Raw genomic sequence first — 18,091 nt, 5'->3', positions numbered from 1 at the left:
AATACTCTAATGCAACTATTTCATTCTTTTTTCATGGATTTTCCCCGATTGGATTCTGCTCATTACAATGTCATATTCTCTCACTAGTTACCCTTCACAAAAGAAAACCATATTCCAAAATAGCAGGCAGAGAAGAGTTGCTTTACCAAAATGCAACTAAATTGTGCTTTGTAAAGTCTGAATGTTGTAAAAAGCAAATTACTCAAGGTCGCTAAAGTTTTGTGATAAACCCAGCAGTATTACTATTATAGTCAGAATTTCAAAGCCCTGTAAAAATCAGACTGTAAATAACTCAATTGACAGTCCCTTATCAATGTTTCTTACTTGCGCGTCATCTGTTCAGTAAGGAGGAGTGAATTCCACAGCAAAATTAGTAACAAGGCGCTTAAAGTGGTCAGGTGTAGAATGCAGCTGAGCTCACAATATTTCAGGGCACAGTGGAGTAAAACAAAGATACAGACACACGAGTATGCACAGATTTGTGTATTTTCTATATTGATGCATTCTGGTAGCTGTAGACTGCTCATTATCAATCCTGTCATGAAATGACCTGATCACTCAGAGTCCCGCCCGTGCCAATAGCTTTGAAAGTGCATAAAATAATTGGAAATCCAATTTTCGCAGGGCTCTCAATTTTTCATCACACCATTCTTTCATGGATTTTCTGCCCGATGCATGCATGTCCAGTGTAGGTGAACACCTATGTCATATGTGTTTCAGCTTATTTTAGTGTGGATGGCAAAACTTTTCTAAATGTTGTGAAAACTATAGTGTGAACAGAGATCTCTTTTTAAAACAAAAAAACACAGTTTTTAAATGAAAAGGTGGCACTATGGACATGGCCTAAGACTCTCAACTCTCAATTGCTCCTTTTGATCATAAACAGCTGCAGTCAAGGTTTTTATTTGCTGCTTGTTGACTTAACCAGTGGCTAATTAACAATGAGATGCAAATGACAAAAAAAGCCAGTGGCAAGCTATCTCAGACTACATCCACAGTATGATTACATTTAAATATGACGTCACATAGTGTTTTCACATTGTTTACAAAAGTATCTTTGTCCACGCTAAAATGATCAAAAGCACAAATGACAGCCATGTGTCTACACTGGGCATGCGTTGCCAGCCACAGGATTTATCACAAAACTGTAGTGACTGGACAATTATTTGCCTTTTGCGCATGTATGCAGCATACATACTGTACACACTGTACAAAAAGCAGGTTGGATGCATACAGAAAAGCAACACAACAAATGCCATAGAAAGCAATTCCTGTACATCAACTATGTTGGAATAGTTTTCTTCCGCAAAGGGAGATCTATCAGGGAATGAGACCTTGTAATGAGCAGGTTCAAATCAGGTAAGGGCTGGATAATAGGCACAAATCAACCTCAGCGAGATTAAATGCAGTTTTCAAAAGTGTACATTTTTACTGTCCATACTGCAAATTTTTCAAAATGTACAGCTCTGAAAATGTTTTCAAAATTCTGTACTTGGGGTTTTTAAACATGTTGGTGTGGGCAAAGGGTGGAAATGGAGAAGAACATCTGCATTTTTAAATGAAAATGCAGTAATGTGGACACAGCACTCCCTTTTACAACCGATTATGGCCATACTAGTGTGTGTCTGAATTAAATTTAATAGGAAAAAAAAACTGAGATTAACTAATCTGTTATCTGATAGTCAGAGAAACGGTCTACAATATAAGAATGAAAACACTAAGAAATCAAAAAATTGGATAAGATGTTACTGACAAGGATTGCCTTACGACTAAACAGAAAACCTCGACCCTCCAGGACTGAACCTGAAGGTTCCTGCCTTCATTTTTTGATTTTGCACTTTTATACATTATTTTTTAGAATAACAATTTGTAACAAATGAATAAAACAAAAATACCCTTTTAATGTCACTTTTTTGGTTTTTTTTTGTTATTCAAATTGCAACTGATTTTACTGTAACTCTGTACCTCCCACACAGACAATGTGTCAATGACTAAAAACCCCCCCATATATTTTCTAATTCTTGAGAAAATGCTGCCTGCAAGTGTCATTAAAGACTCACTGACACAGTATTCCAACAGCAAAAGATTTAATTCATGTTCACAATGCAATGAAGGAGATCAATTAAATAACAATGGATTCTTCATCCTTACCCCTCCCTCCCTCTCTCTCTCTCTCTCCCTCCTTCTCTCTCAGCAGGGTAACAGAGGCTCATAGTTTAAGTTATATATGTTCAACGTGCTACAACACACTGCTTCTATTAAATAAATAACGGGACACATTCTGCAGCAGCTTTTGTACTTCCCAATAATCCTCTAAGGGCAATGGGTCAAGCAAACTGACAGCCTTTCAGACATGGCTGCACGCTAAGACGTGTCAAAAGTAGAATTTCAAACACGGTGGAGGCTTTCATTTTCCTATTCTCTGCACAACCCAGTCTTGCTGACAAAGAGGACAGCGGTTATTCTGTTTCACCCATAGGGACATGCAGCAGTTGTGAAATGAATGGTTGCACTCTCCCCAGACCACTGAAAGAAAATAAAATATTAAAAATATTAGTCAACAAATAATGCATTATGCTGCTGTTTGAGTGATGACCTTCTAAACCCACACACATGTATTATGGAAATTTTGTGCCACTTAATGTACGACAGGGACAGGAACATGCATCATATTAACTGGAATGTGCTTGAGTGTCCCAAAGGGATTTCAAACGATCACTGAAAGGGCACCAGGGCTTTTAAAGGGGCTCAGTATGGGCACATCACAGAGAATCGGCCTGTTAAGGGGTAAGAGAAAAGTCATTTCAGTTAACACAGATACAGAGAGAATCAGAATGTTAAAAGTGAAATTACATGCAGCTTGCTCAAAAATCCTTCAGCCATAGTGGGGTGTCAGTAAAAGCTCTAGCAAAAGTTTATGTTTAAGAAGAAGAATAAACAGAGGCCCACAGAAAAAGCCCCTGAGGTTTGATTTTATTGATTATTTATAAGACTTAAATCAGATGGTATAGTAGGCCACTTGTTAGGATGGTTGCCTCACAGCTGCATAGGCCTGGTACAGCCACTAACACAGTTTATATATTCTCTCCTCAGCTTTGTTAGTCTTCCTAAATCCAGTCAGCTCATTTGCCAACTTAAGAGTGAATAAGAGTGTGTGTGTAAAATTAGCCTGTGACAGATTAACATCCCATTCACAGGTTAGTTAAGATTTTGCTGCCGGGTTAACTTTTGGCTCCCTACAATCCTTAAATGGAGAAGGGAGCCTCAGAAAATGGATGGATGGATGGCATAAACTTACATCTACAATTAAACAAGAACATTCTAAATCTAACAATGAGTCTCTGTGCCCATTATGTCACACAGGAGTGATATCCATATTCTAAATGAGGAAACCTCACTCTAAGGATGGCATTGACTCCTCCTCACATATTAGGAAATGACTAGTACAACTATTTGAATTGGATGACACTGTTTATTCCTCAAAATGGAAATGCATTTTAAAGCGAGGGGTGACTGGGCATACCAGCTCTTTAGCAGAGTCCATGGATGCCGTGCCATACACAACATTATATTGAACGCTTGATGTCAAGACAAGTGTTGAATTACAAATGTGTTATATTAAATCATTTTACTGCACTCAGCCATGGACTGATGAAGAACTTGCATACCTAAACCTGAAAGGGCTGGCTGCTCTACAATGCTGACTTGTACAATGTCCAAATTTTAGCCACTGGTGCAAGTTGACTAGATGAGAATGACACTCAGCTAGCTAGCTAGCTAGATAGCTAGATAGATAGCTAGATAGATAGTTTATTAATTAAAGGGAAATTCACCATTCTTTAGCACTCAGGGACGGTACCATACTTGTAGTTTTCCTGTTAACTTGATTCTTAAACAAGAGACACACATGATATAAACCTCAAATACAAGAAACTTGCATTTCACGTTGTTTACCACACAGTAGCTAATCTTTGGCCATTTACAAAACCAGCACAGTAATTTTCCCTTTCAAGTTCAGACTCAAAAGAAGATGTGAGTCGTGCCATGCACCATCTATCTACAGTACACTCTCACCAGATGATTTAGTTGAGGGTCAAGGGTGAGATTAATGGTAAATGAATTAGAACACAGAACAGTCACTGGAATCATCAAACTTACCAACACAGTCCTCCTGCTTATTCTCAGCCTGACAGCGCAGACAAGCATCTAAACAGGGGAAAAAAACCACAAACTTTACAAATTAGGCTGTTTGAGTACTCGAGACAGGCTCAGTGAGGAGAGTGGGTCTGCTTTACACAAATGTGTTCATTTTAAATACAGCACTTTGGATTATTAGTGAACAGAAAAACACACACACACAAAAAAAAGTTCAGTCATATCCAGTTACAAACTAGATGGGGATAACATCCTAAAATGAAATTAAACATTAAATGTGTTTTTTTTTTTTTTTTATTTAAACTATTGATATTAAATTGTATTGTAAATGCATTACAATTTATGGGTGGCGGCACAACATCAGGTGCTAGGGAGACCCCATTCCTGGATGGGACATCAGTCTATCACTGGGCCCACTCTCTTGTATACCCACAGTGGCCAACTCCACCTGACACATCAATCTTTGGTACAGTTAAGGTCATAATTATTAGCCACTGCCCAAAGTTGAACAAAACTGCTAATTTTTCTAAGCAAAATGACTAGTATTTAAAGAGTTTTAAGAGAATTGCTACAAAAACAATAAGGACACAATTTCCATGATGCTTGATGGAAATATTTTACTAATGCACTTAATTGAAACAAGAAAAACACAAAAGTAGTGTGATATTGGCAAAAAAATATATCGATATTTTCTGGGACTTCGACGATAATGATAATTAGACAATATTTTGCATCCTTTAAAAACGTGTTTGTAAAAGTCTTATTGATCTAGCTTGGTCTTGATAATAGGATATTAATTGTAGCTTACTAATGAGATTAATGGAAACAGCAGTTAAGGAAAACAGGTCTTATTTATGTACTTAAAAACTGAAGTAAGATAACACAAAAACATTAAAATCACCAGCCAAATTATTACTGAGATCAAACAGTGCAAGCATGAGTAAACCATTTCAAAGTGGTCTACAGGATTTACACAAAGAGCTGCACAAAGACCAACAAAACTATTATAATGAGAGCATTTTAAACAGAAACGTACCCTTAATGTAAACAAGATATGAATCCAAAGGGAATGAAATACTAATCATAACTGAAATGCAGGGCATGAACATTGAAGTGTGGATAAACAAACTGCTCTGCTGTAAGGTGAATTTTGCAGCATATAAGCAAGAACAAAAATCTAACATACTGTACTATAGTGTAAAAATCCAGAGTTCTGTCAAACACTGCACAGGGAAAAAAAACTATTGCATTTATAAACAAGTTCTGTTATGTATTGCACAAAGATACAAAAAAAACAACCTATAACATTTTTAAACAAATTACTAACTTCAAGTTCTGTCTGATATTGGACAACGATATCAGAAAAAATAAAACAATTGTAAAATTCTACTGAAGACACTTCAAGTTATGCAACAGAAACACCAATCTGTCCACAGCATCTGGCTTCAGAGCAGCATGGTTACATGTTACAACTTTTTTCTGGTGCTGCAAGCCCCCTCAGAAGGGCTGCTTGAAGTGTTGTTTGCACAATTTACACTTAGTAAATACCTACACTTTGTTAATTTACTTAGTACTAGGGTGTTGTACCGTGTTAGCCATTATGAATGTAGAGAAAAGCCAAGCAAAATGACACCTTTTATTGGCTAACTAGAAAGATTACAATATGCAAGCTTTCGAGGCAACTCAGGCCCCTTCTTCAGGCAAGATGTTGATTACATCTTGCCTGAAGAAGGGGCCTGAGTTGCCTCGAAAGCTTGCATATTGTAATCTTTCTAGTTAGCCAATAAAAGGTGTCATTTTGCTTAATTTACTTATAGATCATTCTGGATATATGTGTATTTGCACCTTTTTTGCATAGATAAAATTGTTATAATTCTTGTTACATGTGTATTTGTGCCTTCTATTGTCCGATGCTGTAATTTAGAAATTTCCTTCAGGATTAATGAAGTTTCTACCTATCTAAAGAACTGGCAGCAGTTGACTTTAGCCTTGTACTTTGAAAAGCTTTGCTTAAGTACAGGATCAAGGTAATTACTTAGCTTTCTCCTCAATAGCCTTCCTGCAGCAAATATTACCAAAATCCTGCCATCCAGTGTCTAACCCACCCATCCAGTTAAGTGACAGAGGAAGCAGGTGCCTGTCTGAACCAACACTGCATGAGATGTCAGCCCATCATAGGGCACACTCACCATTCTACGGCTAATTCAGAATCATGAAACAGCTTAACTTGCATATTACAGGGATATGGTGGTGGAACTGCAGAACACTGAAGAAAACAGGAGAACATGCATAGTTTGAATCATGAGTAATTCTGAACCAATGTCTAATGCAGTGGTGGGCAAAGTCTGTCCTGAAGGGCAGCAGTGACTGCGGGATTTTGTTCCAACTCAGTTGCTTCATCAAAAAACAGTCCTTGCCAATAATTCATGGCTTGCTAGTGCTTTAACTCTGCCATGTCAGGTCATTCTCATATCCTAGATTTTTTTGTTCCTTTCTAAGGATACTAGGGGGCTTCGCCCCCTGCTTGCTTCGCTCGCCAACCCCCGTGTTTGGTTAATTGGATATACAATTTTACATGGTTTTTTTGGAATTGTTTCAATGTCATTATTTTCACTTTTACTTTAAAGCCTCATTAAAAACAATATTTTTTGGAGACACATTGTGACAACGCAACGTACAAGTGCCCGTGAGTGAATATTGTTTCTGTTTCTGTAATAAATAATCCGAGTTTTTCTGTTTGTCCCTGTGATTTATTGATTGTCATAGCAAAAGCTATTCTCACGGTAAACTGTAAACATTTTACTACGAATGGCATATCACGATCTCCTTTGGTGTGTAAGGTTACTCGCGGAATATATACATCACCTTTCTTTTTGCCTGTTAAAATTTGCATCGCTTCTCCGAGATCATCAATATACACCCGACCGAATTGTGTACTCTTTGAAATTTAACTTGTCGTTCCTTTAACTGTTGTGGGACCACAGATTCTCATAGCATATGGTCCATTATTGTGTAAATCCACGTTTTGTCCATTGAATGATGCGAATGCGAAAAGACTTTGTTGTCTACTCTTTTTTTTCAGACCTCAATTTGTCCTGGTATTTTTTCAATTACACCTGGTTCTGATGATTAATCACCTTTTGTTTGCGGTAATGCAATCGTTTCTATCTTTTCTTTGATACTGTAGTGACTGACATGATAAAGTGTCACAAAAGTTTTACCTGAACAATCGCTGACTTCCTAACCCCAAACACAACTTTCTAGCACCCTCTCCAACGCCCCCACTTACCGCATGAAATCAATACCCCGCTATCAGTCCTCCGTGCTGTACTCCGCCTTCCCTCAATCGGACCTAACAGTCACTTAAAACCAAAAAGACCTGGGTGAGACGCTACATGTACCTTTGTCTGCATGTGTATCGCGCCATCGTTTGTTTGAGCCTTTCGAATTCCACTGCTTTCATAATCTCTTATCTGCCTTTATTTCTCTCCAATGCCTTTGGGTCTCTATTCTCCGTATTGTCCTTATATGCTTTCTATGCGCTGAGAGCACATGATTTGTGTGTACTATGTGCTTTTACACGATTGATTTTTTTTTTGATCGGTGTGCTCTTATATATTCCGTACTCTCTTTGTGGACCTTTGCGGACCCCGTAGTGTCTTACGTTTGACTCTGGGGTGCAGTGCAGAATCCTCTTTTCTGTGTGGCTGTGTCGTTAATCGTTAGCTATGGGCGCGTTGTTTATCCAGGCGGGCTCGTGTCTGTATATCTGTCAGTCGAGCTCGTTCGTTTTGAACCCGTGCCTGCTTTGCTTCCGCACTTTCAGACGCGCATTGTAGGCGCCTGCGTTCATTGATCTTATCCAGGTGGGCTCGTGTGTGTATCGTTGAGCTGTATTGTGTTTGAATTTGGTGTAAAGCGTTCAGCGGTTTGTACAATCCCAAGCAGCACATTATTCCTAACTTCACTCTGCAGTAGTGCCACTCACAATATGGCGGTTGTTTTATTTGCTATTTCCGTTAGTTGAGCTGTACGCGCCTGCGCAGTACGTCTCCTGCGTCCATCGCCGTGTACCTGGGTCCATGCCATCCGGTTTACCATTCTCGGTTAGTAATATGGATCATCAAAATGACTTGAAGTCTAAAAACAGGTGAGTAATTTTCAGTCCTTCACTTTTTTCTCTTCACTGTCCTTCCAAGTATTTAATTAAACCAAACAGTGCATGATAAATACACACAGGTGTAAATGGAAACAAACTAATAATAATAATAATAATAATTCATTACATTTATATACTAAATGGAGGACTGCAGGTTTCTTTCTGCAAGGTCCTCCCCGAAAACATCGCTAAGGTAATTTGTCTCTCTTGACTGTCTATTTTTACTCCTAACCCTTTCCATAATGCTTTGCTAGGACGTGATAATTTGGTAACAAAATTTTCCTCCAAAGTGCACTGCATTAGAACTGTAATAACTAACCTCAATGCATGTAAAAAAACTAGGAAGTGCGACATAAATACAAATAACTTAATTACAATTACACCTCTTGATGAACAATATCCATCCATCCATCCATTTTCCAACCCGCTGAATCCGAACACAGGGTCACGGGGGCTGCTGGAGCCAATCCCAGCCAACACAGGGCACAAGGCAGGAACCAATCCCGGACAGGGTGCCAACCCACCGCAGGACACACTCAAACACACCCACACACCAAGTACACACTAGGGCCAATTTAGAATCGCCAGTCCACCTAACCAGCATGTCTTTGGACTGTGGAAGGAAACCGGAGCGCCCGGAGGAAACCCACGCAGACACGGGGAGAACATGCAAACTCCACGCAGGGAGGACCTGGAAATCGAACCCAGGTCCCCAGGTGTCCCAACTGCGAGGCAGCAGCGCTACCCACTGCGCCACCGTGCCGCCCATGTACAATATATTAAAACTATAAAAATAGATTATAGATTAAATAAAAAATACGCACAGAGAGGAACTAATAAAAATAACTTAGAATTTCTATCTTGAATACCAATAACACACATACAATTCAGTTCTGCTCTTCCAAAACATTAAATATGGCTTTATTAAATGTTACAGCATTAACCAACAAGACGTTTTCCATCAACGGTCTTATTAGTGATAGGAAAATTGATTTTATTGCACTAAGTGAAATGTGGCTTAGCTCTGATGGTGCGGCTGTTTTAATCGAATCTGCGCCTCCGAATTACAGCTTTGCTCTTCCGGATCGCCAAGGTATGATAGGTGGCGGTTTAGCAAACATTTACTTGAGCAAGTTGAAGTGTAAAGATGTCGGCTTTGGCAAATTCAAGTCCTTTGAGTTTCTTGCCGTTGTTATTCAAGGAGTTTCTCAGTTTCTAGTATTATCCGTGTATAGACCCCCTAAATACAATGCGTCTTTGAGGAATTCTCAGACTTGGTGTCAATTGTAATTACGAACTACGACATGTTCCTAATAGTTGGTGACTTTAACTTTCATATCGATAATCAGTGTGACCCGAAAGTAAAAGAATTCATAAACCTCCTGGACTCTCTTGATTTGAGCCAGCACATTAGTCAGCCTACACACAAAGCAGGTCATACGTTAAATTTAGCAATTACTAAAGGACTAAAAGTTGATGTGAAGCCGATCATTGATATTGGTCTATCAGACCATTTTCTCTTACTATTTAATATAGAAATAATGATAGAAAATATTCACGAGAAGCATATTGTTAAAAAATGCTTCATTGATTCATCAGCAGCTTCAAAATTTACAAACATTCTAAGCAACTAGTCCGTTTGTAGTGGTTACTACAATAGCGAGGATAATGTAAATAGTAAGGTGGAAAATTTTAATACTAAAGTGAGAGCTGCTGCTGACATAGTCGCACCTGAAAAGTCAGTTAAAAAATCTTCTAGCATTGTGATACCGTGGAAGACCCAAAGAGTGTCTGATCTAAACAGAACATGGCAGAGAGCTGAGAGTAAATGGAGAAAAACTAAACTGATTATCCACTATGAGATATTGAAGGTTAAAGTAACAGAATTCAACAACATAGTCTGTCTTAAGAGGCAGTGTTATTTCTCTAGAATTATAAATAACAATGCTAGTAATCCCAGAGTCTTATTCCCTACAATTGATCGTCTGCTAAACCCAGGTCACTTAATGGAATGCCTCCAAAATACTTCCAGGGAAACTTGAGGCTTTCGCTGTATTTTTTTAATCAAAAAGTTAATGATATTAGAAACAATATAGTACATCTCCCCAATACTGATTCTCTTAAACCCCGGCACTCCATTATAAACAAACTAAATTCTTTCACCAGGATAGATCTACCCAATTTATATAAAATAATTTCTCAACTGAAACCCTCCACCTGTGTCCTTAACCCAATACCAACAAGTTTTTTCAAAGAAGAATCTGGTGTGCTAATTCATAGTATTCTTGACATAGTAAACTCGTCATTAGATACGGGGGTCTTCCCAGACTGTCTTAAGACTGCTTTAGTAAAACTCCTAATCAAGAAAAATAATCTTAACCCCTCTGCTTTTGAAAATTTTAGACCTATTTATAACCTGCCTTTCTTAACTAAAATTTTAGAGAAGACAGTCATTATGCAGCTAAATGACCATCTCTATAAACATGCTATTCTTGATAAATTTCAGTCGGGTTTCAGAACAAATCACAGTACAGAAACTGCACTTGTTAAAGTAGTAAATAATTTGTGGGTAAATACAGACAGAGGCCATTTATCTGTTCTCATCCTCTTTGATCTGAGTGCCGCATTTGATACCACTGATCACAATATTCTTAGAAATCGCCTTCGTCCATGGGTGGCGATTAAATTGGTTTGAGTCCTACCTGTCAGGTAGAAAATTCTTTGTTAGTTGTGGTAATTATACTTCTATGACACATGATATTCTATATGGTGTTCCACAAGGCTCTATCCTGGGTCCACTGCTCTTTTTCGATTTACATGCTTCCGTTAGGTCAGATTATCTCGGGGCATAACGTGAGCTACCACAGCTATGCTGATGACACACAGCTGTATTTATCAATAGCACCTGACGACCCCGACACTCTTGATTCACTGACACAATATCTTACTTGTGTTTCTGAATGGATGAATAGTAATTTTCTCAAACTAAATAAAGAGAAAACAGAAATTTTAGTGATTGCCAATAATGGATATAATGAGGTTATTAGAAATAAACTTGATGTATTAGGATTAAAAGTCAAGATGGAGGTAAGAAATTTAGGGGTAACTATTGACACTGACCTGAATTTTAAATCACATATTAATCAGATTACTAGGACAGCACTTTTTCCGTAAAGAAATGTCACAAAAGTTGGACCTCTTATAACATTGCAAGATGCTGTGAAATTAGTTCACGCTTTTGTTTTCAGTCGACTAGATTACTGTAACACACTTCTCTCAGGACTACCAACAAAAGACAAATCGATTGCAATTAGTGCAGAATGCAGCTGCTAGAATCTTAACTAGGAAAAGAAAATCAGAGCACATCTCTCCAGTTCTGATGCCACTGCATTGGTTACCTGTGTCATTTAGAGTGGACTTTAAAATACTGCTTATGGTTTACAAAGCTTTAAATAATCTCGCTCCATCTTATATTTCAGAATGTCTTTCACTCCAAATCATAACCTTAGATCTTCCAATGAGTGTCTACATAGAATTCCAAGAGCTAAACTTAAAAGAAGTGGTGAAGCGGCCTTCTGCTGTTATGCACCTAAAATCTGGAATAGCTTGCCAATAGGAATTCGCCAGGCTAATACGGTGGAACACTTTAAAAAACTGCTAAAAACACATTACTTTAACATGGCTTTCTCATACTTTCATCTTAGTTTAACCCTGATGCTCTGTATATTCAATTAATTATCATTATCATTCCTGGTGGCTCCAAAATCCATACTAACCCCCACTTTCTCTTCTGTTCTTTTTCCGGTTTTCTGTGGTGGTAATCTGTGCCACCACCACCTAATAAAAGCACCATGATGTTCCTACATTGATGGATTAAAGGCCAGAAGTCTACATGACCTGGAGTGCAGCTGGATGATAAATTGGACTGGACTGCCAATATTGATGCTCTGTGTAAGAAAGGACAGAGCCGACTATACAACCTTAGAAGGCTTGTGTCCTTCAACATCTGCAATAAGATGCTACAGATGTTCTATCAAACAGTTGTGGCGAGCGCCCTCTTCTATGCGGTGGTGTGCTGGGGAGGCAGCATAAAGAAGAGGGACGCCTCACGCCTGGACAAACTGGCGAGGAAGGCAAGCTCTATTGTAGGCACGAAGCTGGACAATTTGACATTTGTGGCAGAGCAATGGCTGCTGAGCAGGCTCCTGTCAATCATGGAGAAGCCACTGCATCCACTAAACAGTATCATCTCCAGACAGAGGAGCAGCTTCAGCGACAGACTGCTGTCTCTGTCCTGCTCCACTGACAGACTGAGGAGATCGTTCCTCCCCCGCACTATGCGACTCTTCAATACCACCCGGGGGGGGGGTAAACGTTAACATTATACAAAGTTATTGTCTGTACACCTGCATTGTTATCACTCTTTAATTTAATATTTTGTTTATCAGTATGCTACTGCTGGAGTATGTGAATTTCCCCTTGGGATTAATAAAGTATCTATCTATCTATCGATGACCATCATCATCAAATTCTTCCATGAGAACCCTGAATACAACGAGGACTGGGAGGTCTCGTGGCCTCAGAACCCCTGCAGATTTTGTTTTTTTCCTCCGTCTGGAGTTTTTTTTGTTTTTTCTGTCCTCCCTGGCCATTGGACCTTACTTTTATTCTATGTTAATTATTGTTCCCTAATTCTATTTTCTTTTTTTTTTTTTTCTCTTTCTTCATCATGTAAAGCACTTTGAGCTACATTGTTTGTATGAAAGTGCGCTATATAAATAAATGTTGTTGTTTTGTCATTTGCATCTTATTGCTAATAAGAAGCAATTAAAAACCAAGAATACAGTTGTTTAAAATAAGTAATAAGGGTACAAAGTCTTAATGAGCGATACAACTAAAATGAAGCAGAAGTGTTACTTGAGCAATAAGAGCTTTCTATTAAGCAATTGGGTTGGAACAAAAACCTGCAGCCACTGCGGACCAACTTTGACCATCACTGGTCTAACGGCATGTTTTTTTCGGCTGGGTCTGCTTTATTCAAATGTTAAAAAATGAACATCTGGAGATGTCTGAACATCTCACTGCCAACTACAGCCCCGTTATTGACTGTATCACTTATTCAGTATGCAAGGCAACAGTTCTTATGTGTGCTTAGGGGGTGGTTGTTTGTTTTATTATTTATACATTACTAGGGGGCTTTGCCCCCTGCTCGCTCACTCATCAACCCCTTCCCCCGCCAGTGCTATGCGCCGTTGTGTGAGGGGGGTTGGGGGGGGTGCTGAACGCACTCAAAGGAGATGCGGCCGCTCCTCCTAAACGGTGATACAATGGGAAACAAATACATTTTTTTTTTACCTCCTCTTTGCTCAATCAGCTGCTGCCTTGCTGCTGCTGCCGTGCCGCATGATCTGCATTACGTGCGGCGCTTCAAACGTGACAGAACCTGTCCTTTTGTCTCCTTGCCTTGTCTCTCTCATCCCCCAGACATCCACAAACACTATGCGAACTCTTTTTGCTGTTCCGTTATTTCACCCATTACTATTTTCCGTTGTTATGCGCTAATGCGATCTTTACTCTAATTTTTTTTGAAACGTTCGAATTTCCCTACTTCCATTATCTCTAACCTACTCTGCATGTGTATCACGGGACTTGCTTCCGAAGGTTGTAAGTATGACATAACTTGTCTATCCCGCGGGACGTGAAAGTGTCTCTCTTACAAAGATTACGTCTCATCACCAGGAAAAAAGTCTTGTCGCAAGATTTTTTTTTATAATAGAGAGATTTATATATTTTGCTTTCTGGAGCTTCATTAAAGTTTTAAATTCCCTTTGGGGACAAATAAAGTACATCCATCTATCTGTCTATCTCAAAGCACTCTCCACATGGGTACAACTTTCAAGTAGAAAACAATGTATCTGAGCTTAGGGCCTTCGCTCATCCTCACTAGCTGGCAGGACACAAGTTCACATCTTGTGTGCCCTGTGTGAGTAGATCCCAGTTACATTTACAGGTACTCACCATGACGGCGAAATACACCCCATTGGCCAGTTATGATTCTCTCCAAGCCGTGAAATCATCACAACAAGAATCCTCCCCACAGATTACCTAACATTTTAAAATCCGTTTGAATCAATTCAGAGTCATGTGCGTGCAGAGAAGATCCCGGCAGCGCTCGGCGCCAGTCCATTCAAGCACACCCACGTTACGAGAGTTTACAACAGACCAGGGGTCGGCAACCTGCGGCTCTGGAGCCGCATGCGGCTCTTCAGCCTCCTTGTAATGGCTTCTTTTGGCCTTGACAAAAAAAAAAAAAACCATGAAAATGAATAACGGCAATTTCTTAATTTAATTTGTATATAATATATGTAATATATATATAATGTTTATTTACTACTACTACTACTACTGTTATACACTTTAACATCTAATTTTTATTTTTTATTTATAATTTGTCAACTAAAATATGCGTCACATCTACGTCTATAACCCTCGCCTTTACCTGCAGGTGGCTTCTGGAGTGTGCGACCCCTGCACTAACCATGAATAAATCCCAAAAATGAAAAATCCCAGAAGAGAACAGAGAGTTTAATTCTGCGTGGACAGAAGCATTTGCCTTCACCGCCAACGACGCTGGCTTACCGGTGTGCTTAATATGTGGCGATAAATTATCGAACAACAAAAAATGTAATGTTGAAAGACATTTTCGAAACAAGCACTCAGCATTCACTGAAAAATACCCAAGTGAAGATGAGCGAAAGAGAGCAATTTCGGAACTGCAACGGAAAGCTGAACAGAGCAAACATACTTTCAAAAAGTGGATCACTTCTCCACAATCAACTACAGCTGCTAGTTTTGTGGCAGCTCAAGAGATCGTAAGGAGGGGTAAGCCGTTCACAGACGGAGAATACATGAAAGAATCGTTCATAAAAATATCAGAGCATCTATTCTCTGACTTTAAATGTTTTGGTGTTTGAGCGCATGATGACAGTGTTTGCCAGAGATGTACAGAAAGGTACACTCTCTCACTTCCCCTCCCTGAGAGAGTTCAAAGCAGTGAACATTCACATAAATTGTGATTATTTCCATCGTACAATTATTGCAATGCAAGCTGCATTTAGAGAAAGATTCAGTGAGTTCAGAAAGAAAAAAAACACTCTCTCCTTCCCTGGACATCGACCCATCCCTGCTGAACACATCCGCATTCACAGGAGTAAGTAAGCCCGATCTAGAAATTGAACTGGCCGCATAGCGGATAAAGATTTATGGGTGTCCAAGTTCAAATGCCTGACAGCGGATCTTGAAGAAGTCGCCCGTCAGAAGGCTACTCTCGCTAAAGAGCACAAATGGACTGATATTGAAAACCTCCCCAAACCCGACAAACTTGTTTTCAATACATGGAGTGCCATTCCCGAAACATATATGAACATGAAAAAATATGCATTTGGAGTCCTGTCCATCTTTGGCTCAACATACTTATGTGAGCAAGTTTTCTCAAGAATGAACTTCATAAAGTCCAAATATCTCTCCCACCTCACACATGAGCCTGCAGTCCTGTGTGAAGGTCAAAGTCACATCGTATAGCCCCGACATAGAACAACAACATTTATTTATATAGCACATTTTCATACAAAAAGTAGCTCAAAGTGCTAGAGATGATCTACAGCGAACTTCAGAAACAGAAGTCACATTAAACAGGTGAGAACAATAGCATTTAATAGGCTAATATTTAAAAAAAAAAAAAAAAAAAAAACACATTTATTTCAGACCCGGAGCTGATGTCGGTTTTTTTGTATGTTCAGGTGCTTCAGTTGATTGCTGGCTGAGAGGGAAACCTGAAGAGGATGAGAGCACACTGAAATGGAATTTCATGTTTACTTTTTTAAAGCTGCTAAGCTACAGCTAAATGTTTTATTTATATTAAAGTGGGCTAGTTTTTATTTTAATTTTATACAGGTATAGGAAGGACTCAAATAGGCCTGCAGAGTTCAGTTAAATTTATTTCAAAGTAGGCCTACACATGCACACTGCACTTCTGTTTGTTGTATTCCGTGGTTGTAACATGTAAAATCTAAAAAAAGATTAAAACTTTTAAAAGTTTATAAGCTGTGTTATGTTTTGCGGCTCCAGACTATTTTTCTTTGGAGGAAGAGGGGGCAAAATGGCTCTTTTGATAGTGAAGGTTGCAGACCCCTGCAACAGACCAATTCAACTAACCTGCAAGAGTTGAGCAAGAACGTGGACATTCCACTGGAACAACATCTACGCGCAGGAGCCTGGACGTGCAAGCAGCAATTCTAACCCTCGAGTCGCTGTGCTGGCCCGTATGGAGTACAGTACATAATCTTGTAGCACGACATCATTAAAGCCACTTAATGCAACCACAGCAGACCAAGTTGGGAGACCTTTAAACATAATATGCAGTATGAAATCTGCTAGTTTTGGTTTTACATTATTTTGAATTATTTAGTTAATTCACTATTATGTACTTCGACCTCATGAAGTAAATCACTACTTTTCACCTGAAAACAACGAATTAGAGGGGCCTACGCTAATTCAGACTTTTCAGTAAACTAGATGCTTAAAACAGCTATCGCTTTTACTTTTGAATTTTTAAACCCATAATAATGAATCAATGAACCTAAAATGTATGTGAATAAATAAAATGCTGTGAATAACGCAGTATTTACAGGAACTGAAAATGTGCAGTATTTTTTTTTTCATTCACCACAATATAGTGACACGAATACACAGGTAGGTGGGGTTACTTCCGTACAATACGAGTTAATGCCGCAAAATGCGAGAAACTTTAACGGATAAACCGATCTGGTTTTCTACAGACATATACTGTTGATAAACTAAACGTAACCAAGAAATGCAAATTTGAAAACAAATACACTGCCACGGCTGAGAAACGAAGCACACCTCGGTCCGGCGCGGTGGTGTCACATCATTATTACTCCGGTGCACTGCACAGGCTGGCGACGTCACGGAATGTTTGTACGAAATAAGCCCAAGAACAACCACCGTTTCATGTAATAATTGTTGCGACAATCATGTCATTTTGTCGCACAGAAGTTTCAAGCTTTACAGATAAGAACTCTCTTTCCATGTACTTTAAAGTTAATTCGGAATCGGCAGAGATGTGTAACTGAATAGAAAAGAAAAAAATAGGGGAAAAAACAACAAACCGTATACCTAGTGCATTACGAAAAGCCGAAATGAGGTCACCGATGTAGGAGAGCTTGTCCCCATACAGGCACGACGTACACGGTGACTTCTTTTCCTACTGGATTTCATGTGTGACGCTTACCCATAACTTGTACTCTGCAGATCGCACACGTGTCGCACTCCACATCCCAGCTCCACATCGCCACTGCATTCCATTTCTTCAGTGAAAACATCTTGTCCCCAGCAGATTTCGATCCGGATCCCCCGCCATGAGAAGGAGGCAACCCGAGATCATCCGCGTCGTCCATCTCCGCCATAGCAAGAGGAAGAGCACGGGGGGATTAAAGAGACGGAATGGAGCGTATGACCGTGCAGTACCGAACGACGAGCACGAGATGGCGACGGAGTGCAAGCACGAACGCTCAAGTGCTCGCTATCTTCTAGGTTTGATATTCGCCTGCAAGGAGGTCTATAAGTAAGGTTTTCAAATGAAAAACAACTGTGTTTAGGCATATATGTTTATTAATTAATTTGGTTGATTTACATGTAAGGACCGTACATAATGGAATGAAAAACATACACAGTAAGCCACAAGGAAAAACTTTACTT

At 39.2% G+C, this 18,091-nt stretch overlaps 1 protein-coding gene across 1 annotated transcript; it reads right to left on the bottom strand.

Moving 5' to 3' along the window:
• Positions 1-2,070: 2,070 nt before the first annotated feature.
• Positions 2,071-17,840, bottom strand: rnf7 (ring finger protein 7). Its single transcript, XM_028794670.2, has 3 exons — positions 17,625-17,840; positions 4,159-4,206; positions 2,071-2,526 (listed from the first exon to the last, which is right to left on the bottom strand). The coding sequence occupies exons 1-3, from the start codon at positions 17,797-17,799 to the stop codon at positions 2,408-2,410; spliced, it is 342 nt and encodes a 113-aa protein (XP_028650503.1). The 5' UTR covers positions 17,800-17,840; the 3' UTR covers positions 2,071-2,407.
• Positions 17,841-18,091: the final 251 nt, after the last annotated feature.

Source organism: Erpetoichthys calabaricus, chromosome 2, assembly GCF_900747795.2.
Source record: "Erpetoichthys calabaricus chromosome 2, fErpCal1.3, whole genome shotgun sequence".
Taxonomy (NCBI): domain Eukaryota; kingdom Metazoa; phylum Chordata; class Cladistia; order Polypteriformes; family Polypteridae; genus Erpetoichthys; species Erpetoichthys calabaricus.
This window is presented reverse-complemented; position numbering and strand designations above follow the sequence as displayed.

What these genes read in the sequence shown, in the direction of transcription:
- rnf7 (XM_028794670.2), bottom strand. Translation starts at nt 17,799, where the DNA reads ATGGCGGAGATGGACGACGCGGATGATCTCGGGTTGCCTCCTTCTCAT. An exon ending in CTGCAGAGTACAAGTTATGG is followed by an intron (nt 4,207 to 17,624) that starts GTAAGCGTCACA and finishes TCCCCTGTTTAG; the next exon opens with ATGCTTGTCTGCGCTGTCAG. An exon ending in TAAGCAGGAGGACTGTGTTG is followed by an intron (nt 2,527 to 4,158) that starts GTAAGTTTGATG and finishes ATTTTCTTTCAG; the next exon opens with TGGTCTGGGGAGAGTGCAAC.